At 43.6% G+C, this 19,909-nt stretch overlaps 1 protein-coding gene across 2 annotated transcripts in view; it reads left to right on the top strand.

The window, feature by feature from the left end:
- The window catches only part of TAF3 (TATA-box binding protein associated factor 3), a 184,348-nt gene that overhangs the window by 124,577 nt on the left and 39,862 nt on the right, over positions 1–19,909 (top strand). Inside the window, exon 4 of one of the 2 annotated variants that reach the window (XM_070947335.1) lies at positions 34–113. In XM_070947335.1, coding sequence (XP_070803436.1) covers positions 34–113 — 80 coding nt within the window. Of the gene's footprint in view, positions 1–30; positions 114–19,909 lie in introns of both variants that reach the window. The other variant, XM_070947334.1, reaches the window with a different exon arrangement.

Here is a 19,909-nt window from a genome sequence, read left to right as displayed (position 1 = left end):
CATTTTAACACTGGAATCTGTTACCTTTAGCAGATCAAAATCGAGCCCGTTATCATGGCCCCATCTCCTGTGATCCCCCGGCTGACGCTGCGAGTGGGTGGTCAGGACAAAATGTAAGTATGAAATAACCCATTTGATCAATTCTTGGTGGATATGGTTTCCTCTGCTTGTGGCAAAATCCATTTAATAGACTGTATCATTTTTCCTAATGAATTTATTTCCTGAACATTGGTTGCCATGATAATTAACGCATTTTTTTTTTTAAAAAAAATTGCAATTAAATATAAAGCCTTTAAAACTACCCAAGGGCATAATCCCCGTTTCACGATTATACGGGCAAGATTAAGACTTTTTGTTTGTCTTCCTGTGTTTCGCGTTCAAGGACACTAAACAAAACTTAAAAAGGCTTAAGGAATAATGTTTTGGAATCCAGACCGCTAACCGCGATTTGCTTAAAAATGGCACATGAATTGTACAATTGACTTGTACAATTGGCAGCTTATGACATTGAACAAAAATAGTCGCTATTATTTCATCAGACTTGATCTCCGAAAATGAGATATTGTTTAATAGTATCATTCGATACAATGGCTTGGATTGAATAGCGTACACATGTACGTGTTAATGTTATATTTATCTCTGGCATTTTATAAGCCCTTTGTTTAGTCAGTACTGGCTTCTAAAAAAAAGATAAAAATGAGTAATAGCGATGCAACGGTAGAAATGTGGGATGGATTTTTTAAAAATTTATTTGTTTATTAAATTTAATCACCAGTCATCTCAGCGTCACGTGATTCCGGATGGTTTACAATCCAATCAAAACAATTGTCAAGCACAGGAAATCAGGAGTCCAGGCAGTTCAAATGAATATATAGGTTTATTGTACGCTAAAGCACCGTACAAGATCCGAACTACTAACAGTGAAGGCAAATTGGCAATGAAATCAAGGAGAGCTGAACTTAGATCTCTTGTGGGCACAAAGGGACTCAAAACTTATGACATGTTTGACCCCTCCCTCGGGCTCAGCTTGGTGATCTCCTACAACAATATTAGCATAGCAATAGACTTATATACCACTTCACAGTGCTTTTACAGCCCTCTCTAAGCGGTTTACAGTGTCAGCATATTACACACACCCCCTCCAACAATCCGGGTCCTCATTTTACCGACCTCGGAAGGCTGGAAGGCTGAGTTGACCATAAAAGTAAGATTAAACAGTAAAACAATAAATATGTTAAAAATTAACAAAGAAATAGCTAAGAATCTGGGGGAGAAGGGGTGAAGAAGGGATCTTCTATTTAATCCATTAACCACTTCCAGTATGACATGCCCCTATCGGGACCCCAGGCCAGACAGCAGAGCTAGGTATAAGGCCCTTCTGGAAGACTAAGAGGGTGGGGACAAATCTCACCTCAAGGGCTACGATGTTCCAGAAGGCAGGAGCCACAGCAAAAAAGGCCCTTCTCTGGACCCCTGCCACAAGAATTTCCTTGGCCAATGAGGTCCATAACATTCCTCTTCTGCCATATGAGCTGCGGTGGCACAGCAGTTAGAGTGCAGTACTGCAGGCTACTTCTGCTGACTACCGGCTGCCTGCAATTTAGCAGATCGAATCTCACCAGGCTCAAGGTTGACTCAGCCTTCCCTCCTTCCGAGGTGGGTAAAATGAGGACCCAAATTGTTGCGGGCAAGATGCTGACTCTGTAAACTGCTTAGGGAGGGCTGTAAAGCACCGTAAAGCGGTATATAAGTCTAAGTGCTATTGCTAGGGCTATCACAAGTGGGGTGAGCCAATCTCGTTGGAGTGAGATGGTTCCTCAGGTGTCAAGCGCAGGAAATCGGGAGTCCCGGCAGTTCTAATGAATATATAGGTTTATTGCAAGCTAAAGCTCTCTACAAGAATCTGAACTACTAAGGGTCAAAGCAAACTGGCAGTAGATAAGAATCGGAGGAGTTCAAGGTGAGCTGGACTTCAATCACTTGTGGGCACGAAGGAACTCCAGACTGATGATGCCCTTGACCCTTCCCTCAGGATCGGGGATTGGACAGGTGAAACATACATTTTACAACTTCAGAAAATGATACTCCGAGGAATGGTACTTCTCGGCTTATAACTATTCATTTAATGATCGTTCAAAAGTTACAACGGCACTGAAAAAAAGTGACTTACGACCGTTTTTCAGATTTACAATCATTGCAGGGTCCCGGGTTCACGCGATCCCCTTTTGCAACCTTCTGACAAGCAAAAGTCAATAAGGGAAGCCAGAATCGCTTTACTAATTTAACAACTATGATGATTCACTTAACAACGCTCGTTGAAAGAAAAGTCCTAAAATAGGGCAAAATTCACTGAATAACTGCCTTGCTTAGCGATGGACTAAGCCAGGGGTCGGCAACCTTAAACAGTCAAAGAGCCACAAACGTCCCAACCAGAAGCCCCCCTGTTCAATTCTGGAGCCGACCGGAAGTCCAGTTCCCCCAGCATAGAGTCTCCTCCTAGCGCGGCATCCTTCTTCCTCTGCCAAGCGGAGATCTGGTTCTCCCACCATAGAGTCTCCTCCTAGAGCGCCATCCTTTTTCCTTTACCTGTCCTAACCGAAAGTCCTATCAGTTGTGGAGCTGACTGGCAACAGGGAGCTGCAGCAGAGGGATGAAAGAGCCACATGTGGCTCCAGAGCCGCAAGTTGCTGACCCCTGGACTAAGCCAAGGGTGTCAAACTCGATTTCATTGAGGGCCACATCAGGGTTGTGTTTGACCTCCGGGAGCTGGGGTGGGCATGGTCGGAGTGGGCGTGGCCAGCTTGACGTCATTTGTGTCGGGCGCCTGTGGTGGCCCGAGCGCTCTGCCTGCAAAAACGGGCTCCCGTGGGCCGTGGGCCGTGGGCCTCCCAAGCACGTGGCCCTCCCAAACTCCAGTTTCACTGGCAGAGGCACCGTGGGTTGGTCCTTTGCTGTTTCCAGGGCGGCCCCACAGGCCAGATCTAAGCATTCGATGGGTCGTATCCTTGAGTTTGACACCCCTGGACTAAGCGAACTGTCGTAAGTCGAGGACTGCCTGCATATAAGTGCAGTTTTGTGGGGTCCCCCGTAGAGCGATACAATCGTCTCTCAAAGCATCTGCAATTCTGCCCAGGTTTTCAAATCTGTCAGATTGTTATGCCTGCTGGATAAGCGTCGCCTGCCAAAATGAGATCATCCGACTGTTCGAGTAGGAAGTTGTTTTTGGAGACTTTAATGAGAGCATTGTTGAGGTATGGATGGTCGGAAAACTATCGTTGCTATTTAGGAGTCTTGCAACATTCTTATTCCACACTGAATGTATGCAGGTAATAAGAGGGAGAAACAACCTGAAAGACAATCCCAGTGTTTGAGTAAAAGTGGGGGACAAAAATCTTTCAAAATGAAAAATCGTCTTTGGACATAAGGAATGGAGAAGTCCCCCAATAAAAGCATGACAATAGGGGCCCCTCGGAATCAAGTGATTGGAATTTCTGGAAACTCATGGAGACCACCAAGTTAACAGAATAACAGGGTTGGAAGGGATCTTGGAGGTCTCCTAGTCCAACCCCTTGCTCAGACAGGAAACGCTATATCATTTATAGGGTCTACTCTAGAATCCCCACAATGTAAAAAAAAAAAAAGCCAAAAGATGTTGAGATCCTAGAAAGAGTGCAGAGAAGAGCAACAAAGATGATTAGGGGATTGGAGGCCAAAACATATAAAAAACAATTGCTGGAACTGGGTATGTCTAGTCTAGTCTAGTGGGGGGAAAAAAAGACTAGGGGAGACATGATAGCAGTCTTCCAATATCTCAGGGGCTGCCACAAAGAAGAGGGAGTCAAGCTATTCTCCAAAGCACCTGAAGGCAGGAGAAGAAGCAACGGGTGGAAACTAATCAAGGAGAGAAGCAACTTAGAACTAAGGAGAAATTTCCTGAAAGTGAGAACAATTAATCAGTGGAACAACTTGCCTCCAGAAGTTGTAGATACTCCAACACTGGAAGTTTTTAAGAAGAGGTTGGATAACTGTTTGTCTGAAGTGGTGTAGGGTTTCCTGCCTAAGCAGGGGGTTGGACTAGAAGACCTCCAAGGTCCCTTCCAACTCTGTTGTTCTGTTCTATTTCAGACAGGTGGCTGTCCAATCTCTTCTTAAAAAACCTCCAGTGATGGGGCACCCACAGCTTCTGGAGGGAAGCCGTTCCACTGATTAATTCTTCTCACTATCAGGAAATTTCTCCTTAATTCCAGGTTGCTTCTCTCCTTGATTAGTTCCCATCCATTGCTTCTTGTCCTGCCTTCAGGTGCTTTGGAGAATAGGTTGAAACCGCCCCCCCCCCCCACTTCTTCTTTGTTGTAACCCCTTCAAATATTAGAAGACTGCTATCATATGAGAAGAAGCAATTACAGTATAGGAGAATGTAGTGACAGAGCAGAGTTTTAGACTAAAGTTTAGCACCTGAAGTTTAGCATCAGGGATCCCCAACCTCCAGTCCATGGACTGGCACCGGGCCACGGCATGAAAGAAACCGGGCCACGCAAACAAGCGAAGCCCCATCCGTGGGATTTAGGCAGCATGCAAAAAACCACATCCTCTCCGGTCCGTGGATAAATTCTCCCCACGGAACCGGTCCCTTGAGCCCTAAAGGTTGCGGGCCACTGTTGATAGGCGACTCCCCTAAATATGTTTATAGCTTTTACAGGTAGTCCTCGGCTTACAACCATTCATTTAGCGACCGTTCAAAGTTGCAACAGCAGGGGAGAAAAGCGACTCATGCCCGCTTTTCAAATGGGTGTCAGTGGTCACGTGATCAAAATTCACGGCAACAGACTTGTATTTATGACGGCTCAAGTGTCCCGGGGTCATGTGATCTCCTTTTGTGACCTTCCCAGCTGGCTTCCCACAAGCAAAGTCAATGGGGGAAGCCAGATTCTCTTTAACGGCCACATGATTCACTTAATAACTACAGTGATTGGTTTGACGACCGTGGAAAGAAAGGTCGTAAAAGGGGGCAAAAGCTCACTTAACAATGGTCTTGCTTAGCAACAGAAACATTGGACTCCACTATGGTCATAAATTGAGAATTCCGGAACTTAAGATTTTTAAAATCTTAAGTTCCGGAGTTCGCAGTATGTCTGCTTCTTTTTTTACATACATATATATATATATATCCATCCATCCATCCATATATATATATATATGTATATGTATATAATATATATATCCCTCTGAAAAAAAGAACATGGTTTGAGAAGGGGGAGAAAAGAGGAGGGGGAAAAACCCATAAAATTGTTCGCTTTTCCTCTCTAAATAATACCGAAGAGAAACAGGTTGAGGGATTTATGTGTCCCCTCAGAAGAAGGGAAGTTGAAATTGTTTGCATCAAATCACTAGAAAGAGATAAATGTATTTGCACCTCCAGTAGACAGTTTCTATTAAGGTCCATCAATCCTGAGCTGCAGAAACTTTCCGTGTGGATAAAAAGGTGACTTTTTTCCCTCAGTATTTGGGTTTTTCTGTTTGGACTAAGAGCAGCAAATAGAGATTTATTATTATTATTATTATTTAATCTTGTGCGTGTGTGCCTTCGAGTCAGTTTTTGATTCCCGGTGACTGGATAAAATCTGTTGGGTGTCGTGGCCTGTTTTTGGAAGAGGCATTAAAATTAGATCCGGGTTTACCCAACCTTGGTGCTTTTAAGACGTGTGGACTTCAACTCCCAGAATTCCCCAGCCAGCATGGCTGGCCGAGGGAATTCTGGGAGTTGAAGTTCACACGTCTTAAAGTCGCCACGGTTGGGAAACCTTAAATTATTAGACGGTACGCCCCAGACGTTTTTGGCACCCATTGTGTCTGTTGTCTGCTGTGGGTCTATTGCTTTATTGTTTGCTGTTATTATTATATGATTTGATTTATAGTCTTTCTGCTTTGGCAACCACTCAAGGTGACATGTTTATGGAGCCTTTGCGGTTTGGGAGTTTTCTTGTAGGCACTCTGAAAAAATCTTTGCACCGAGAAACAGGTCGCAATTGCTTTAAAATTCAAGGTCTGCTTGGCAGTTTAACCCTGGCAAGTCAGTCTGTGGATCCTTTTTCCTCTCCATTTTTTCAGGTCTCATTAATCCCATTGATACTCAAATTATATCAAAATCTTTTCTCTTTCGTGTTTTGTCCAGTATCTATACTGCCCAATATATGTTCAAATGTGAGTATGTGACTATGTTTCCAAAAAGCCTGGCCTTCCTTATAAAAGGAAACATCTTTACAGATAGTCCTCAACTTATATCCATTCGTTTAGTGACCGTTTGAAATTACAATGGCACTATGACTGTTTTTCGCATTTACGACTGTTGCAGCCTCCTCATCACACAATGTATTTGGATGCTTGGGAACTGGCTCATAGTTATGACGGTTGCAGTGTCCCAGGGTCATGTGATCCCCTTTTGCGACCTTCTGACAAACAAAGTCAATGGGGAAGCCAGATTCACTTAACAAGCGTGTTGCTGCAGTGATTCACTTAACAACAGTGGCGAGGAAGGTCATAAAATGGGGCAAAACTCACTTAACAACTGTCTCGCTTAGCCACGGAAATGTTGAGCTCAATTGTGATTGTAAGTCGATTGTATTGGATAAACTGATATTTTTGAGCCTACATTGGTTTGAGCAAACATAACTCTCGGGGCAATAAATGTCTGTTTATTTATTCAGTTCCCAATTTGAATCAATATTCAGACAGTGAAATTATTGACTAATTATCTTTAATATGAGTATTTGCATATGTTTCTATAGACGTTTTGTGTGTAATGTTTGGAAAACACATTCTTCCTCCTTTCCAATGACTCTGCCAAGATACGGCAGATTGTACACTTGGATTGATCTATGCGTACAATTCAGTAAAAATAAATATTTTTGAGATGCCTTGTTTCATTCACAAGCAGGTCCATGTAAATAATTGATTCTCTATAACTACTTAAGAATCCTGTTTTCTCCCTCCTTGGAAAAGTCTTCTACATACAAATATATACAGTACACATTCACATTTTAAAAGAAACTTTTCAACTAATTTAAATGTATATTCCAAACAGATGGACCGGATTGTCGAGTCTGGTTCTTCTATATCTAAAGCAGGTTTGAAAAGATCTTATGAGAAGTCTTAAATTTCAAACACCAGTTTCTTGCAAGTGCTTTGACTTCACAATAAAACCCAAGTGGAAAAAAATAGATTATAATCACAGAATCTCTAATGCCTTTGTAGTAAACAAGTACAGTAATACTTGCGTAAATGCCACATTAGAAGAAATTTATTGGATTCCATTCTAATGTAATTAGAGCTAAATTTGTTCTATAAATGAATAAAGGTCAACGACGAATCTGTTTTATCTCCAATTTGAGCTTCAATAAATTGCTTTATTTAATTTGTTGTGAAAGATCTTATCCTTTAACGGATCGAGGATTTCGGTCTACCGGGTTTCTAAGGAATCTGCAGTTACTTTTATATGATTTGATGGACCTTGTCGGTCCTGGGTATGCTGTTGTTATTAAGTCAGAAGATTACTACTGTAATTTAGAGTCTAAAGGGAAACATTTATGATTAATTATCTAGAAAAAGCTGGTGGGTTAGCTTCAGTTGCCAGTAGGATTTGAGCATCCTTGTCTGCACTGTTTTATTTCCAAATGGGTTATCGCATTTATTGACTGATAAATGCCCTTTATTTGATGAGATTGTATAACATCCCCGTTCATGAAATTGCAGTGACAGTTTTGATAGGCTGCCACAGGCTGCTGGATTCATGCAAAAGATTTGGAACAAGGAACAATCTTTCAGAGGACTCCAGGTTCAAAATAAATTAATTGTAACATTAATTCATAATCACTTGGGCCCGTTCTTGCTTAACTGATCGATTGGAATTTGGAGATTGTAGCTTATCTCATAGAAGTGTGAAGAACGCCTACCTGTAGCATATACAGATATTGAGCTCAATCATATATATTTGACTATTATATGATGGTGTCTGTACTGGTAGTCCTTGACTTAAACCAGTTCATTTAGGGACCATACAAAGTTACAACCGCACTGTAAAAAGGGACTTAGGACTGTTTTTCACACATGCGACCTTTGCAACATCCCCATGGTCACGTGATTTACATACAAATTTATTTATTTTATTTCTTTATTTTATTTGATTTCTATACCGCCCTACTCCCGACAACTTGTTCATGTTTCTGACAGTTGCAGTGTCCCGGGATCACGCGATCCCCTTTTTGCGACCTTCAGACAAGCAAAGTCAGCAGGGAGGCCAGATTCGCTTAACAACCGTGTTACTCACTCAACGACGGCAGTGATTCACTTAACAAATGTGGCGAGAAAAGCTGTAAAATGGGGCAAAACTCACTTAACAAATTCCTCACCTAGCAACCTAAGTTCTGGGCTCAATGGTGGTCGTAAATCGAGGACTACCTGTAGTTATATGGTGACATTGGGCCAGTCCCTCTCTCTCGGCCCAATTCACCTCATAGGGTTGTTGTTATTGTGCGGAAAATAGGAGGAGGAGGGAGTATTAGGTGTGTTTACCACCTTATGTAATTTATAACAATAGTAAAGATGGGATAAAAATCAGGTAAATATGCTGTTTTTTAAAAAAGTCCCTTTTTGACTACAAAATGGCTGCTAAGGGGGCTGAGATTTACCCAGTCAGAAAGTACCTACTAGTAACAAAACACTGTGTGTGTGTGTGTGTGTGTGTGTGTGTGTGTGTGTGCGTGTGTGTGTGCATGCGTGTACTCTTTAACTGCTTTAAAGTTTTGCTTGCCTTTGTCCCTAGCTTATTTTTATTATAATTAATTTTACCTTCATACATTTTGTCTCATGTTTGTTCCACCAAATAATAACACCCATTTTTCACAGAGCAAATAGGATTTACAGGGCGAAAAAAAAATACAGCACCTACATCTGCCTACCTCTTCTTACTGAATTCACCCAATATTTGGCATTTGCACCATTCTTTCAACTATAAACTAGCCAAAACGCTAACCTGAGGAGAGAAAAAAAAGCCTAGTTTGCATGAAAAAAAAAAAAAATTAAACACAGTACAAAGCCCCTAGATTTTTTTATTTTAAACTGATATCGCTGAACATGCACCGAAGTTGAGTTCCCAGAGGCTAAATCGATAATGTTCAGAAACCTACAGTAGCTTGAACAAAACAATGGAGGACAACACGGCTATCGCCCCGTGCCCCCAAATCCAAAACATAACGTACAGTGAGGTGCCCAGTTCAGGGAAAGCAATAATGGTAGTTCTCACATACACACGCAACGAAAACATCTGGGGACACACATCGTACCAGAGCTTGCACGTAACGCTAGGGAAATCATTTTCTAAAATCTCAGAATATTTCCTGAGAACCCCCTCAGGCCGGAAGCTGATGTTTAGCCTTTGTTCCACAGCAAGCGTTTTGCGACGGTTGCACTGCTGTGGTTTAACAGCATTTCGAGAGAGAGGGAGGGGAGGGAGGGAGGGAGAGAGAGAGAGAGAGAGAGAGAGAGAGAGGGATAGGGATATGCAACAAAACTGCACCAAAATTTCAGCTTCTCCGTCACTCGGGGAACTGAATTTTCTGCATCTCTCATTTTATACAGGCAGTTCTTATGATCACCATCGAGCCCAAACATTTCCACTGCTAAGCAAGACGGTTGTTAAGTGAAGCCTGCCCCATTGTACGACCTTTCTTGACACTGTTTTTTAAGCCAGTCGCCGCAGTTGTTCAATTGGTAACGTGATTGTTCAGTGACTCTGGGTTCCCTGTTGACTTTGCTTGTCCGAAGGTCGCAAAAGTTGGCTCACACAACCCCGGGGACACAGCAAACTGTCATAGAGACATGCCAGTTGCCCAAGGTCTGTATTTTGATCACATGACCCACGGGGATGCTGCAACGGTCATTGTGTTCGTAAGTCACTTTTTTCAGTGGCGTTGTAAGTTCGAGCGATCCCAAAAAGATTGGTTGTAAGTCGAAGACCATCTGTAGTCTAAAGCAGGGATCTCCAACCTTGGCAACTTTAAGACTTGTGGACTTCAACTCCCACCTTCGTTGGCTGAGGAATTCTGGGAGTTGAAGTCCACAAGTCTTAAAGTTGCCAAGGTTGGTCTAAAGCAGTGTTTCTCAACCTTGATAGCTTGAAGATGGGTGGACTTCGACTCCCAGAATCCCCCAGCCAGCAACGCTGGCTGGGGGATTCTGGGAGTCGAAGTCCACCCATCTTCAAGCTTCCAAGGTTGAGAAACACTGGTCTAAAGTAATAGACTTCAAAACAAGTAAGGCCTTCAAGTCAAACTTTTTGTTTGCTTCATGGATATATATGCACTTGTAGTTTTCTTGGTAGCATTGTAGAAGTGGTCTCTGGTAGTTGCAGTGTCCCGGGGTCGTGTGATCCACTTTTGCGACCATCTGACAAGCAAATCAATGGAGAACCCAGATTCACTTAACAATCATGTCACTAATTTAACACCTGCAGTGATTCACTTTAACACATTGCTAATTTCTTTTAGGTGGATGATTATGATATATCATGGTATGTCATTCGATCAGACAGATGTTTAGACTGGATTTGGCATTTCTGTCCACCTATCAAGTCCTTCCCAAGAACCTGGGATAGGCAGGATCGTTGCAAGGATGTAAGCTGTTTCGAGTCAAGCTGCCTTTTGCAATTGACCGATGGTGATTTTGTCAATTCCAAAGGTGTTGAAGTGGTGCTCCGGTTGTTTTGGGATTGCACCCAAGGCGTTATTACTATTTATTATTATGGCTCGTGGCACAGTCAGCCAGATGTTCAGAGTGCCTTTGGCATTTTTTATGGACCTATCGAGTCCTTCCCAAGGACCTGGGAATAAGCAGATGTGGATTTTTGATGATGTTAGAGGTATCATCGCAGGATGTAAGCTGTTCTCAGTAAAACTGCCTTTTGCAATTGACCGATGGGATTTTGTCAATTCCGATGGTGTGCAAGTGGTGCTCCAGATGTTTTGGGATTCCACCCAAGGCGCCTATGACTATTAGTATTACCTTTGCTTTCTTTTGCCACAATTGTTCTGTTTCTATTTGCAGATCTTTATATTTTGATTTTTCTCTTGTTTTTTCTCTTATTCTGCTGTCTCCACTAACCTAAAGACCTGGAATTTTCTGGTGGTCTCTGATCCAGATATTAACCCGGTCCAACAGCAACAACGAAGGTTTTGTGGGTGACTGACCACCTCTCTGGATAGGCTTCAAAAGCACTCCTTAAACATTCTGTGGAAACTTTTGAGACCTGCCCAGATCCTTGGAGTCTGTGCCATTATACAAAAAAGGGAACAATTTATCCAGCGCTAGCAAATCACAAAGGAAGTCACTTCTCATTGTTGTTGTTGTTAGTTGCGAAGTCATGTCCGACCCATCGCAACCCCATGGACAACGTTCCTCCAGGCCTTCCTGTCCTCTACCATCCTCTGGAGTCCATTTAAGCTCATGCCGACTGCTTCAGTGACTCCATCCAGCCACCTCATTCTCTGTCGTCCCCTTCTTCTTTTGCCCTCCATTTTTTCCAGCATTAGGCTCTTCTCCAGGGAGTCCTTCCTTCTCATTAGGTGGCCAAAGTATTTGAGCTTCATCTTCAGGACCTGGCCTTCTCAAGAGCAATCAGGGTTGATCTCCTCTAGGACTGACCGGTTGGATCACCTTGCAGTCCAAGAGACTCACAGGAGACTTCTCCAGCACCAGAGTTCTCCAGCACAAGAGCCTGGATAGCTCAGCAGACTAATGCATTGTAATTTAACTCCAGCTGTCTGCAATTAGTAAGTTCGAATCTCGCCAGGCTCAAAGTTGACTCAGCCTTCCATCCTTTCTAAGGTAGGTAAATTGAGGACCCAGTTTGTGGGGGCAATAAGCTGACTTTGTATAAATATACAAAAGTATGAAGGCTATTGCTTAACGCATTGTAAGCCGCCCTGAGTCTCCGGAGAAGGGCGGCATATAAATCAATTTTTTTAAAAAAAAGAGTTCAAAGGCCTCCATTCCTTGGCGCTCAGCCTTCCTTATGGTCCAACTTTCACAGTCATCCATTGCAACTGGGAAAACCATAGCCTTGACTATACGCACTTTTGTTGGCAGGGTGATGTCACTTCTCACTACAATCCCAAATTTCCCTGTCTATTTCCACTTTGTTCCCATGGTGGCCAATTGGTGGAGAGAGAAAGAAGGGGGGGAAAAAAACAGTTCAGACACTGTACTTTTTCAAGGCTGCTCTTGGGTCTAAAAACCCTCCAAATTGCTTACGAGCTCACCTTACCTCTAGTCTTTTTGGCGGGACAATAGCCCCCTTCTAAAAGGGGTAAAGAAGGCAGCCATTGTGCAGCTCCTTTTGAACTCCGTGTGCCATTTAACGACCAGGGAATTCAGACTTTGGTAATTTAGATTACTGGTTTCATAGTGTTTGCCCACAATAGCCAAATAATGGGGCTCATTAAGTTCCCTGTATAGGCCTATCCGAATTGTGTTTGCTCCTAACCTTGGCACTCTCTCTGCCCGGCTGGAGAAGGATGGCTGGGCCTCTTTATTGACTTGTCGGGCAGCAAGATTGCATTACAGGCCCAGCCACTCACCACCCCGTTCCATTTCGTCCACCCCGTTTGTGGTGGGGAAGCTGGTAAAGGGATCCTTCTCGGAGACCCTCTTCCTCCCTCATGGGGGGCGGGGAATGAATCGGACCAGTGTTCGGACAGTTAGGGCTCCATGACCAAATCTTCCCTCGGTTGTAATGCAAGCGGGAGAAAGCTATTGTGGATGCAGCTGTGGACAAGTGTTAGTTACCGGGCTAGATTCAGTCTATTCAGCAGGCGAGCTCTGGAGGAAGACTTGACTGTGCCCTGAAATCAGAAGACGGGGAGCAAGGGATATTTTTTTGGGGGGGGAGAGGATAAAAGAGAGCAGCTGTAGGGGAGAGAGTGGCAAGGCCAGGCTAGCCACGGCCGCACCCCCTTCTGTGCCATGGGCCAAAGGGCGAGGCCAGCGATTGCGCAAAGGAGCACTTAGCAGGGAACGGTCACTGGTTAAGGTCGGGATCACAGGACTGGAACTTGGACGGGTCTTTTTGTGATCGCTTTCCAGCATCGAGGAAAGAGAATACAGTGGCTACTGATGGAAAGGCTGCTGTTTTGGAGTGTGTGTGTGTGTGTGTGTGTGTGTGTGTGCGGATTGAAGTTAAAAACAGACATTCTGCCCTTCCACGTTGAGAGTATTTCCAAGGCAGATTACTAGATAGAGATGGATGGATGGATGGATGGATGGATGGATGGATGGATGGATGATGGATGATAGATAGATAGATAGATAGATAGATAGATAGATAGATAGATAGATGCATGGATGATAGATAGATAGATAGATGCATGGATGATGGATAGATAGATAGATGCATGGATGATGGATGATAGATAGATAGATAGATAGATAGATAGATAGATAGATAGATAGATAGATACATGGATGATGGATAGATAGATGCATGGATGATGGATAGATAGATAGATGCATGGATGAGATAGATAGATAGATAGATAGATAGATAGATAGATAGATAGATGATAGATAGGCAAGCAGGCAGGCAGGCATAGGTAGATAGGTAGATAGATGATAAGTAGGTAGGTAGATAGACAGACACCGATGGATGGATAGGTGATAGATAGATAGATAGATAGATAGATAGATAGATAGATAGATAGATAGATAGATAGATATTCTAAAATAGAGAGAGGTGTTTTCTAAAATGATATAAACAGACAGAATACATACATACAAACACACTTACATACATGAACCATTAAAACAACAGTCACCATAAGGTTCCCTGCAGCATATACATTTTCAACGAACACCTGAATACAGGTAGTCCTCAAGTTACAACCATTCGTTTAGTGACCGTTGTAAGTTACAATGGCACTGAAAAAAGTGACTTAGGACCGTTTTTCACAGTTACGACCATTCCAGCACCCCCAGGTTCATGTAATCAAAAGTCCGATGCTTTGCAAGTGGTTCCTATTTATGACGGTCGTAGTGTCCTGGGGTCACGTGATCCCCTTTTGCGACCTTCTGACAAGCAAAGTCAACAGGGGAAGCCAGATTCGCTTAACAACCGTGTGGCTAGCTTAACAACTGCTGTGATTCACTTAACAGCTGCGGCAAGAAAGGCTGTAAAATGGGGCAAATCTCGGTTAACTGTCTCGTTTAGCAACAGAAAATTTGGGCTCAATTCTGCTTGTAAGTTGAGACGTGCCCATCTATGAAAAACCCGAGAAAGCAAAATTGTCTTCCATGCCACAGAGAAATGCTACAAAGTCAGGGTGGAAGCAATTTTCCCTGACAAAATTTCTCCCATGCAAGAGGCAGCTGGGCAGAGGCTCTGGCCGCTGTGGACTGCTCCATTTTCCCTCTTAGTCATGTGATTCATAACATGTCTGGCTGGGGAATTCTGGGAGTTGAAGTCCACATGTCTTAAAGTCACCGAGGTTGAGAAAAACTGCTCAACGTGCTTTTCCACTCTTGTTTTTCAAACCCAGGTATTTGTCAGGTGTATTTAGATAATTCCCAAAGCAAAGCAAGTGGTTTTCCTTGAGTAATCCTCATTCCTCAAACAGGAACCAGCATCTGATCCTGTCTCTCTCCCTCTCACTCACGCACACACACCCAAGTCAAAAGGAAAAGGCCTTCAGAAAAGGGGGGAACTTAAGTAACAGACTAACAGAGTGTTGTGGCTCCGTTGCCTGAGCCTGGGCTATCGACAGATGCCGACTCTGAGAGTGAGGGAGAGGAGTTGGCAAGGCCTCCCTCTCCAGGACCCTCCTCTCTGGCAATGCCTCCGGAGGACACCGAAGGCCAAGAGATAGGCCCAGAGCCAAGCACGTCCCCGCAGCCACAGGTGGACAGCGACGAAGGAGATAAGTGCTGGCTGAATCCTCGGCAGCGGCGCAGGGAGAAGCGTGCGCAGCAGAGGGGAAGGCGTGCCAGCGATTAGCTGAGTCACTGGACCACACCCCACAGGGTATAAATGTGGGTGTGGTGGCCGGTTCAGTTTGTGACGAGCAAAAACTAGAAATAATCCATGATCTCTGTGTTACTGGACTTCTGCCTGCCTTGTCAGACTGCATTTGGACTAATCCTTGTATTGCTGAAACTTTGCCTGCTTTATCGGAATGCTTGCAGTCTAATCTTTGTTTTGTGTGAGTAAAGTCTGAATTGGCAGCTAGCCACTGGGTTGCTGCCAGCTTTATCTTCAAAGATTTTGTTGTGTGGCTTATTAACTCCAGGCCATCTGTGTGTGGGACGGGGACAGAACACAGAGTTGGAAGCGACCTTGGAGGTCTTCTAATCCAACCCACTTCTCAAGCAGGATGAGACGCTATACCATTCCAGACAAATAGATGTTCAGTCCCTTCTTAAAAGCCTCCAGAGATGAAGCACCCACAACTTCTGGTGGCAAGCCATTCCGCTGATGAATTGCTCTTACTGTCAGGAAATTTCTCCTTAATTCTAGGTTGCTCCTCTCCTTGATTAGTTTCCATCCATGGCTGCTTCTTCTACCCTTTGGAGACCCTTTCTTCTTTTGTGGCAGCCCGTAGATATTGGATATCATGTTACCCCTAGACCAGGGGTGAAATCCAGCAGGTTCTGACAGGTTCTGGAGAACCGGTAGCGGAAATTTTGAGCAATTTGGAGAACCGGTAACGGAAATTTTGAGTAGTTCAGAGAACCGGCAAATACTACCTCTGGCTGGCCCCAGAGTGGGGTGGAATGGAGATTTTGCAATATGCTTCCCCTGCCATACCCACCAAGCCACGTCCACAGAACCAGTAGTAAAAAAATTTGGATTTCACCACTGCCCTACTCCTTCTTTTCATAAAAATAGACATACCCAATTCCAGCAACCCTTCTTCGTATGTCTTAGCCTCCAGGCCCCTAATCATCTTTGTTGCTCTTCTCTGCACTCTTTCCATTGTATTGATCTGCAGAAACTTTGCATGGATCTACAGAAACATTGTACAGGTAATTCTCGACTTAAAACAGTTCATTTAGTGACCATTCAGAGTTACAACCCCATAAGTGACTTATCACCATTTTTCACACTTACAGCCATTGGAGCACCCCCGTGGTCTCATGATCCAAATTCAGACAAAATTCAGGCAACAGATTCACACTTATGACGGTTGCAGTGTCTCCGGGGTCACGCGATCCCCTTCTGCGAACTTCTGGCAAGCAAAGTCAATGGGGAAGCCACTTAACAACCGTGTTACTAATTTAACAACAGCTGCGATTCACTGAACGGTGGCAAGAAAGGTCGTAAAGTGGAGCAAAATTCATTTCAATGTTTCGCTTAGCAACATAAATTTTGGATACGTCAATTGTGGTACGTTGCGGACTACCGGTATTGACAGAAACACTGTATTGATCTTCCAAAGCTATGCCAATCATCCAGTGAGGTCCATCCAAAACTAATAATCAAATCAAGAGCCTTGGTAGTACAGTGGTTTAAAGCACCCTGTTATTAACACAGCTGCCTGCAATTACTGCAGGTTCGAATCTCTCCAAGGCTCAAGGTTGACTCAGCCTTCCATCCTTTCTAAGGTAGGTTAAATGAGGACCCAGTTTGTGGGGGCAATAAGCTGACTTTGAATAAATATACAAAAGTATGAAGGCTATTGCTTAACGCATTGTAAGCCGCCCTGAGTCTCCGGAGAAGGGCGGCATATAAATCAAATATATAAAAAAAAAAAAATCAGCATCCATTCAGGAGCTGAATTTTCAATTCTGTCCCTAATCCAGGGGTGAAATGCTCCCGGTTCGGACCGGATCGCCTGATCCGGTAGCGATGGTGGCGGGTTGTTCGGAGAACCAGTAGCAAAAATCCCTGCCCCCCTCCATGCCCAGCTGAGCCGCACAATCATCAGAGGCTTTTTTTTTTTTTTTTACTTTTAAAAGCATTTTTTCTACAACCTCTTCGGCCGAAAAAATGCTTTTAAAAGTTAAAAAAAAAAGCCTCTGCTGATCGCGCGGCTCAGCTGGGATCCTCAAAGGCTTTTAAAAGAAAAAAAAAGCCTCTGCCGATCAGGCAACTCAGCTGGGATCGTCAGAGCCTTTTGAAAGCATTTTTTTTTTACAACTTCTTCGCCAAAGAGGTTGTAGAAAAAATGGTTTTAAAAGTAAAAAAAAAAAAATTGGCCACGCTCACCTAGTCACATTACCCCACCACCACCAAGCCACGCCCACAGAACCGGTAGTAACAAATTTTAGATTTCACCACTGCCCTAATCCCTGCGCTAAATATACTTTCTCGATAGAAGTTGTTCACGAAAGGAAAGCCGCCTTCTTGAGGGTGTACGAAAAACTGGCAAAGTGGTGTTTTTCCTTTCCTTCATTATTAATCCCCTCCAAGATAGAAATAGCAGGTGTTTCCATGATATACATAAATATCTAGAGGGCAGGCATATTTTAACACACACACACACACAAAACACACAGACACACACTCACAGCTTGCCTTTAGGATGCCTTTTCTGTCTTTGCGAAGCCATGTACACCTGATAGGGTGAGCTGGAAGGAGAACGGAGTCGCGAATTGCCTAAAAGTTGTAGAGAACACAACTTTTCAGAGTTGTGGAGCGTAAACAAGGAAGGGAGGGGGAATGCTAAAATGATGGCATTGGGCGGTGAGATCTACAGGCACAACAACACTAGCCTTTTTTACTACCTAGTGCTGAGCACATAGAATAACAGGGTCGGAAGGGACCTCGGAGGTCCTCTAGTCCAACCCCATGCTTGAGCGGGAAACTCTATACCAGTGTGTCTCAACCTTGGAAGCTTGAAGATGGGTGGACTTCAACTCCCAGAATCCCCCAGCCAGCAACGCTGGCTGGGGGATACTGGGAGTTGAAGTCCACCCATCTTCAAGCTTCCAAGGTTGAGAAACACTGCTCTATACCATTTCGGATAAATGATTCTCTCTTTTTGAAAGCCTTCACTGATGGAGCAGCCACAACTTCTGAAGGCAAGTCGTTCCACTGGTTGATTGCTCTCACCATTAGGAAATTTCTCCTTAGTTCTAGGTTGCTTCTCTCCTTGGTTAGTCTCCATCCTTTGGTTCTTACCTTTTGGTGCTTTGGAAAATAGATCGACCGACCCCCCCCCCCCATCTTTGTAGGAACCCCTCAAATATTGGAAGGCTGCTATCATGTCCCCCCTAGTCCTTCTTTTAATTAGACTAGCCATGCCCAGTTCCTGCAACCCTTCTTCATATGTTTTAGCCTCCAGTCCCCTAATCATCCCTATTGCTCTTCTCAGATAGATAGAATTCTTTATTGGCCAAGTATGATTGGACACACCAGGAATTTGTCTTTGGTGCATATGCTCTCAGTGTACATAAAAAGAAAAATAAATTACATTCATCAAGAATCAGAAGATACATTTAGTGATAGTCATAGGTTACTAATAAGCAAGCAAATCATACTAGGAAACAAAAACAATATAAATTGTAAAGATACAAGCAATATGGTTATAGTCATAAGTGAGAAGAGACAGATACTAGGAAGGATGAGAAGAATAATAGTAAGACAGTCTTAGTAAATAGTTTGACAGTGTTGTGGGAATTAGTTGTTAAGCAGAGTGATGGTGTTTGGTGTTTAAGAGCCTTGGTTGTACAGCAGACTAAGTGCTGTTATGTAGCACTTAGCTGCCAGCTGCCTGCAATTAGTGCTAGTTCAAATCTCACCAGGCTCAAGGTTGACTCAGCCTTCCATCCTTCCGAGGGAGGTAAATTGAGGACCCGGATTGTGGGGGCAATAAACTGACTTTGTAGAAACATCGCTTATGGGGGGCCAAAAGCCCTAATAAGCTGTTATATACAAAGAATGAAGGCTATTGCTATAAATGCATTGTAAACCGCCCTGAGTCTTTGGAGGAGGGCGGCATATATATATATTGTCATTTTGAGGGTAGGAGTTGAGACAATTTATGTCCAGGATGCGAGGGGTCTGTAAATATTTTCCCAGCCCTCTTTTTGACTCGTGCAGTATACAGGTCCTCAATGGAAGGCAGGTTGGTAGCCATTGTTTTTTCTGCAGTTCTAATTTTCCTCTGAAGTCCGTGTCTGTCTTGTTGGGTTGCAGAACCTAACCAGACAGTTACAGAGGTGCAGATGACAGACTCAATAATTCCTCTGCATCCTTTCCAGAGTCTCAACACCTTTGTTTATATTGTGGCTCCCGAGTTGGGTTCAGCTCCCATAATTCCCAGCCAATTGTGCAAGTATGGGCTTCTCTGAGCGAACCTGGTTGTTTTTTTTTCATGTGCTCTTCGGCTTAACCATGTCCCTTGCATTCTTTCTTTGGCTGGCTTTGTTGTCCCAGATTGTATTCATCTCTGATCACCCTTGTTTCTTTCTCCATTCCAGTTGTGGAACTTGGCTTCCTTCTGTCCTTGGAGCACTTGGGCACAAAGGTGTGATTAAAATATATATATATTATAAGAGTAGCAGAATGTGAATTCCTCCTACGCGAAAAAGGCCTCTCTCTGTTTGTGTACAATAAAAATACACTCCTAGGCCACAATAGATGGGTGAGGATAGGAGTGTTGGGTCATAAAAGAGAGAAGGTGATTCCATATTTGAATCTTGTGCTGTACCTCATACGTCTTGTGATGTACCTTAGGATGTACCTCTGATATTTGATGTAGCTCATTATTTTTCCCAAACAACTAAATCACATGGCAGTCACTGCCTCCAGAGCCTGTGGGTTCTCCATCCCTGAAGGTTTTTAAGAAGAGACTGGACACCTGTCTGAAATGGTTTAGGGCAGTGAGGGCTAACCTTTTCCGGACCAAGTGCCCAAAGCACGCGC

Source organism: Pituophis catenifer, unplaced genomic scaffold (assembly GCF_029215685.1).
Source record: "Pituophis catenifer annectens isolate HBS135680 unplaced genomic scaffold, rPitCat1.0.hap2 SCAF_7, whole genome shotgun sequence".
NCBI lineage: Eukaryota > Metazoa > Chordata > Lepidosauria > Squamata > Colubridae > Pituophis > Pituophis catenifer.
Note: the sequence above shows the minus strand (reverse complement) of the source record. Positions and strands in the feature narration are given on the sequence as shown.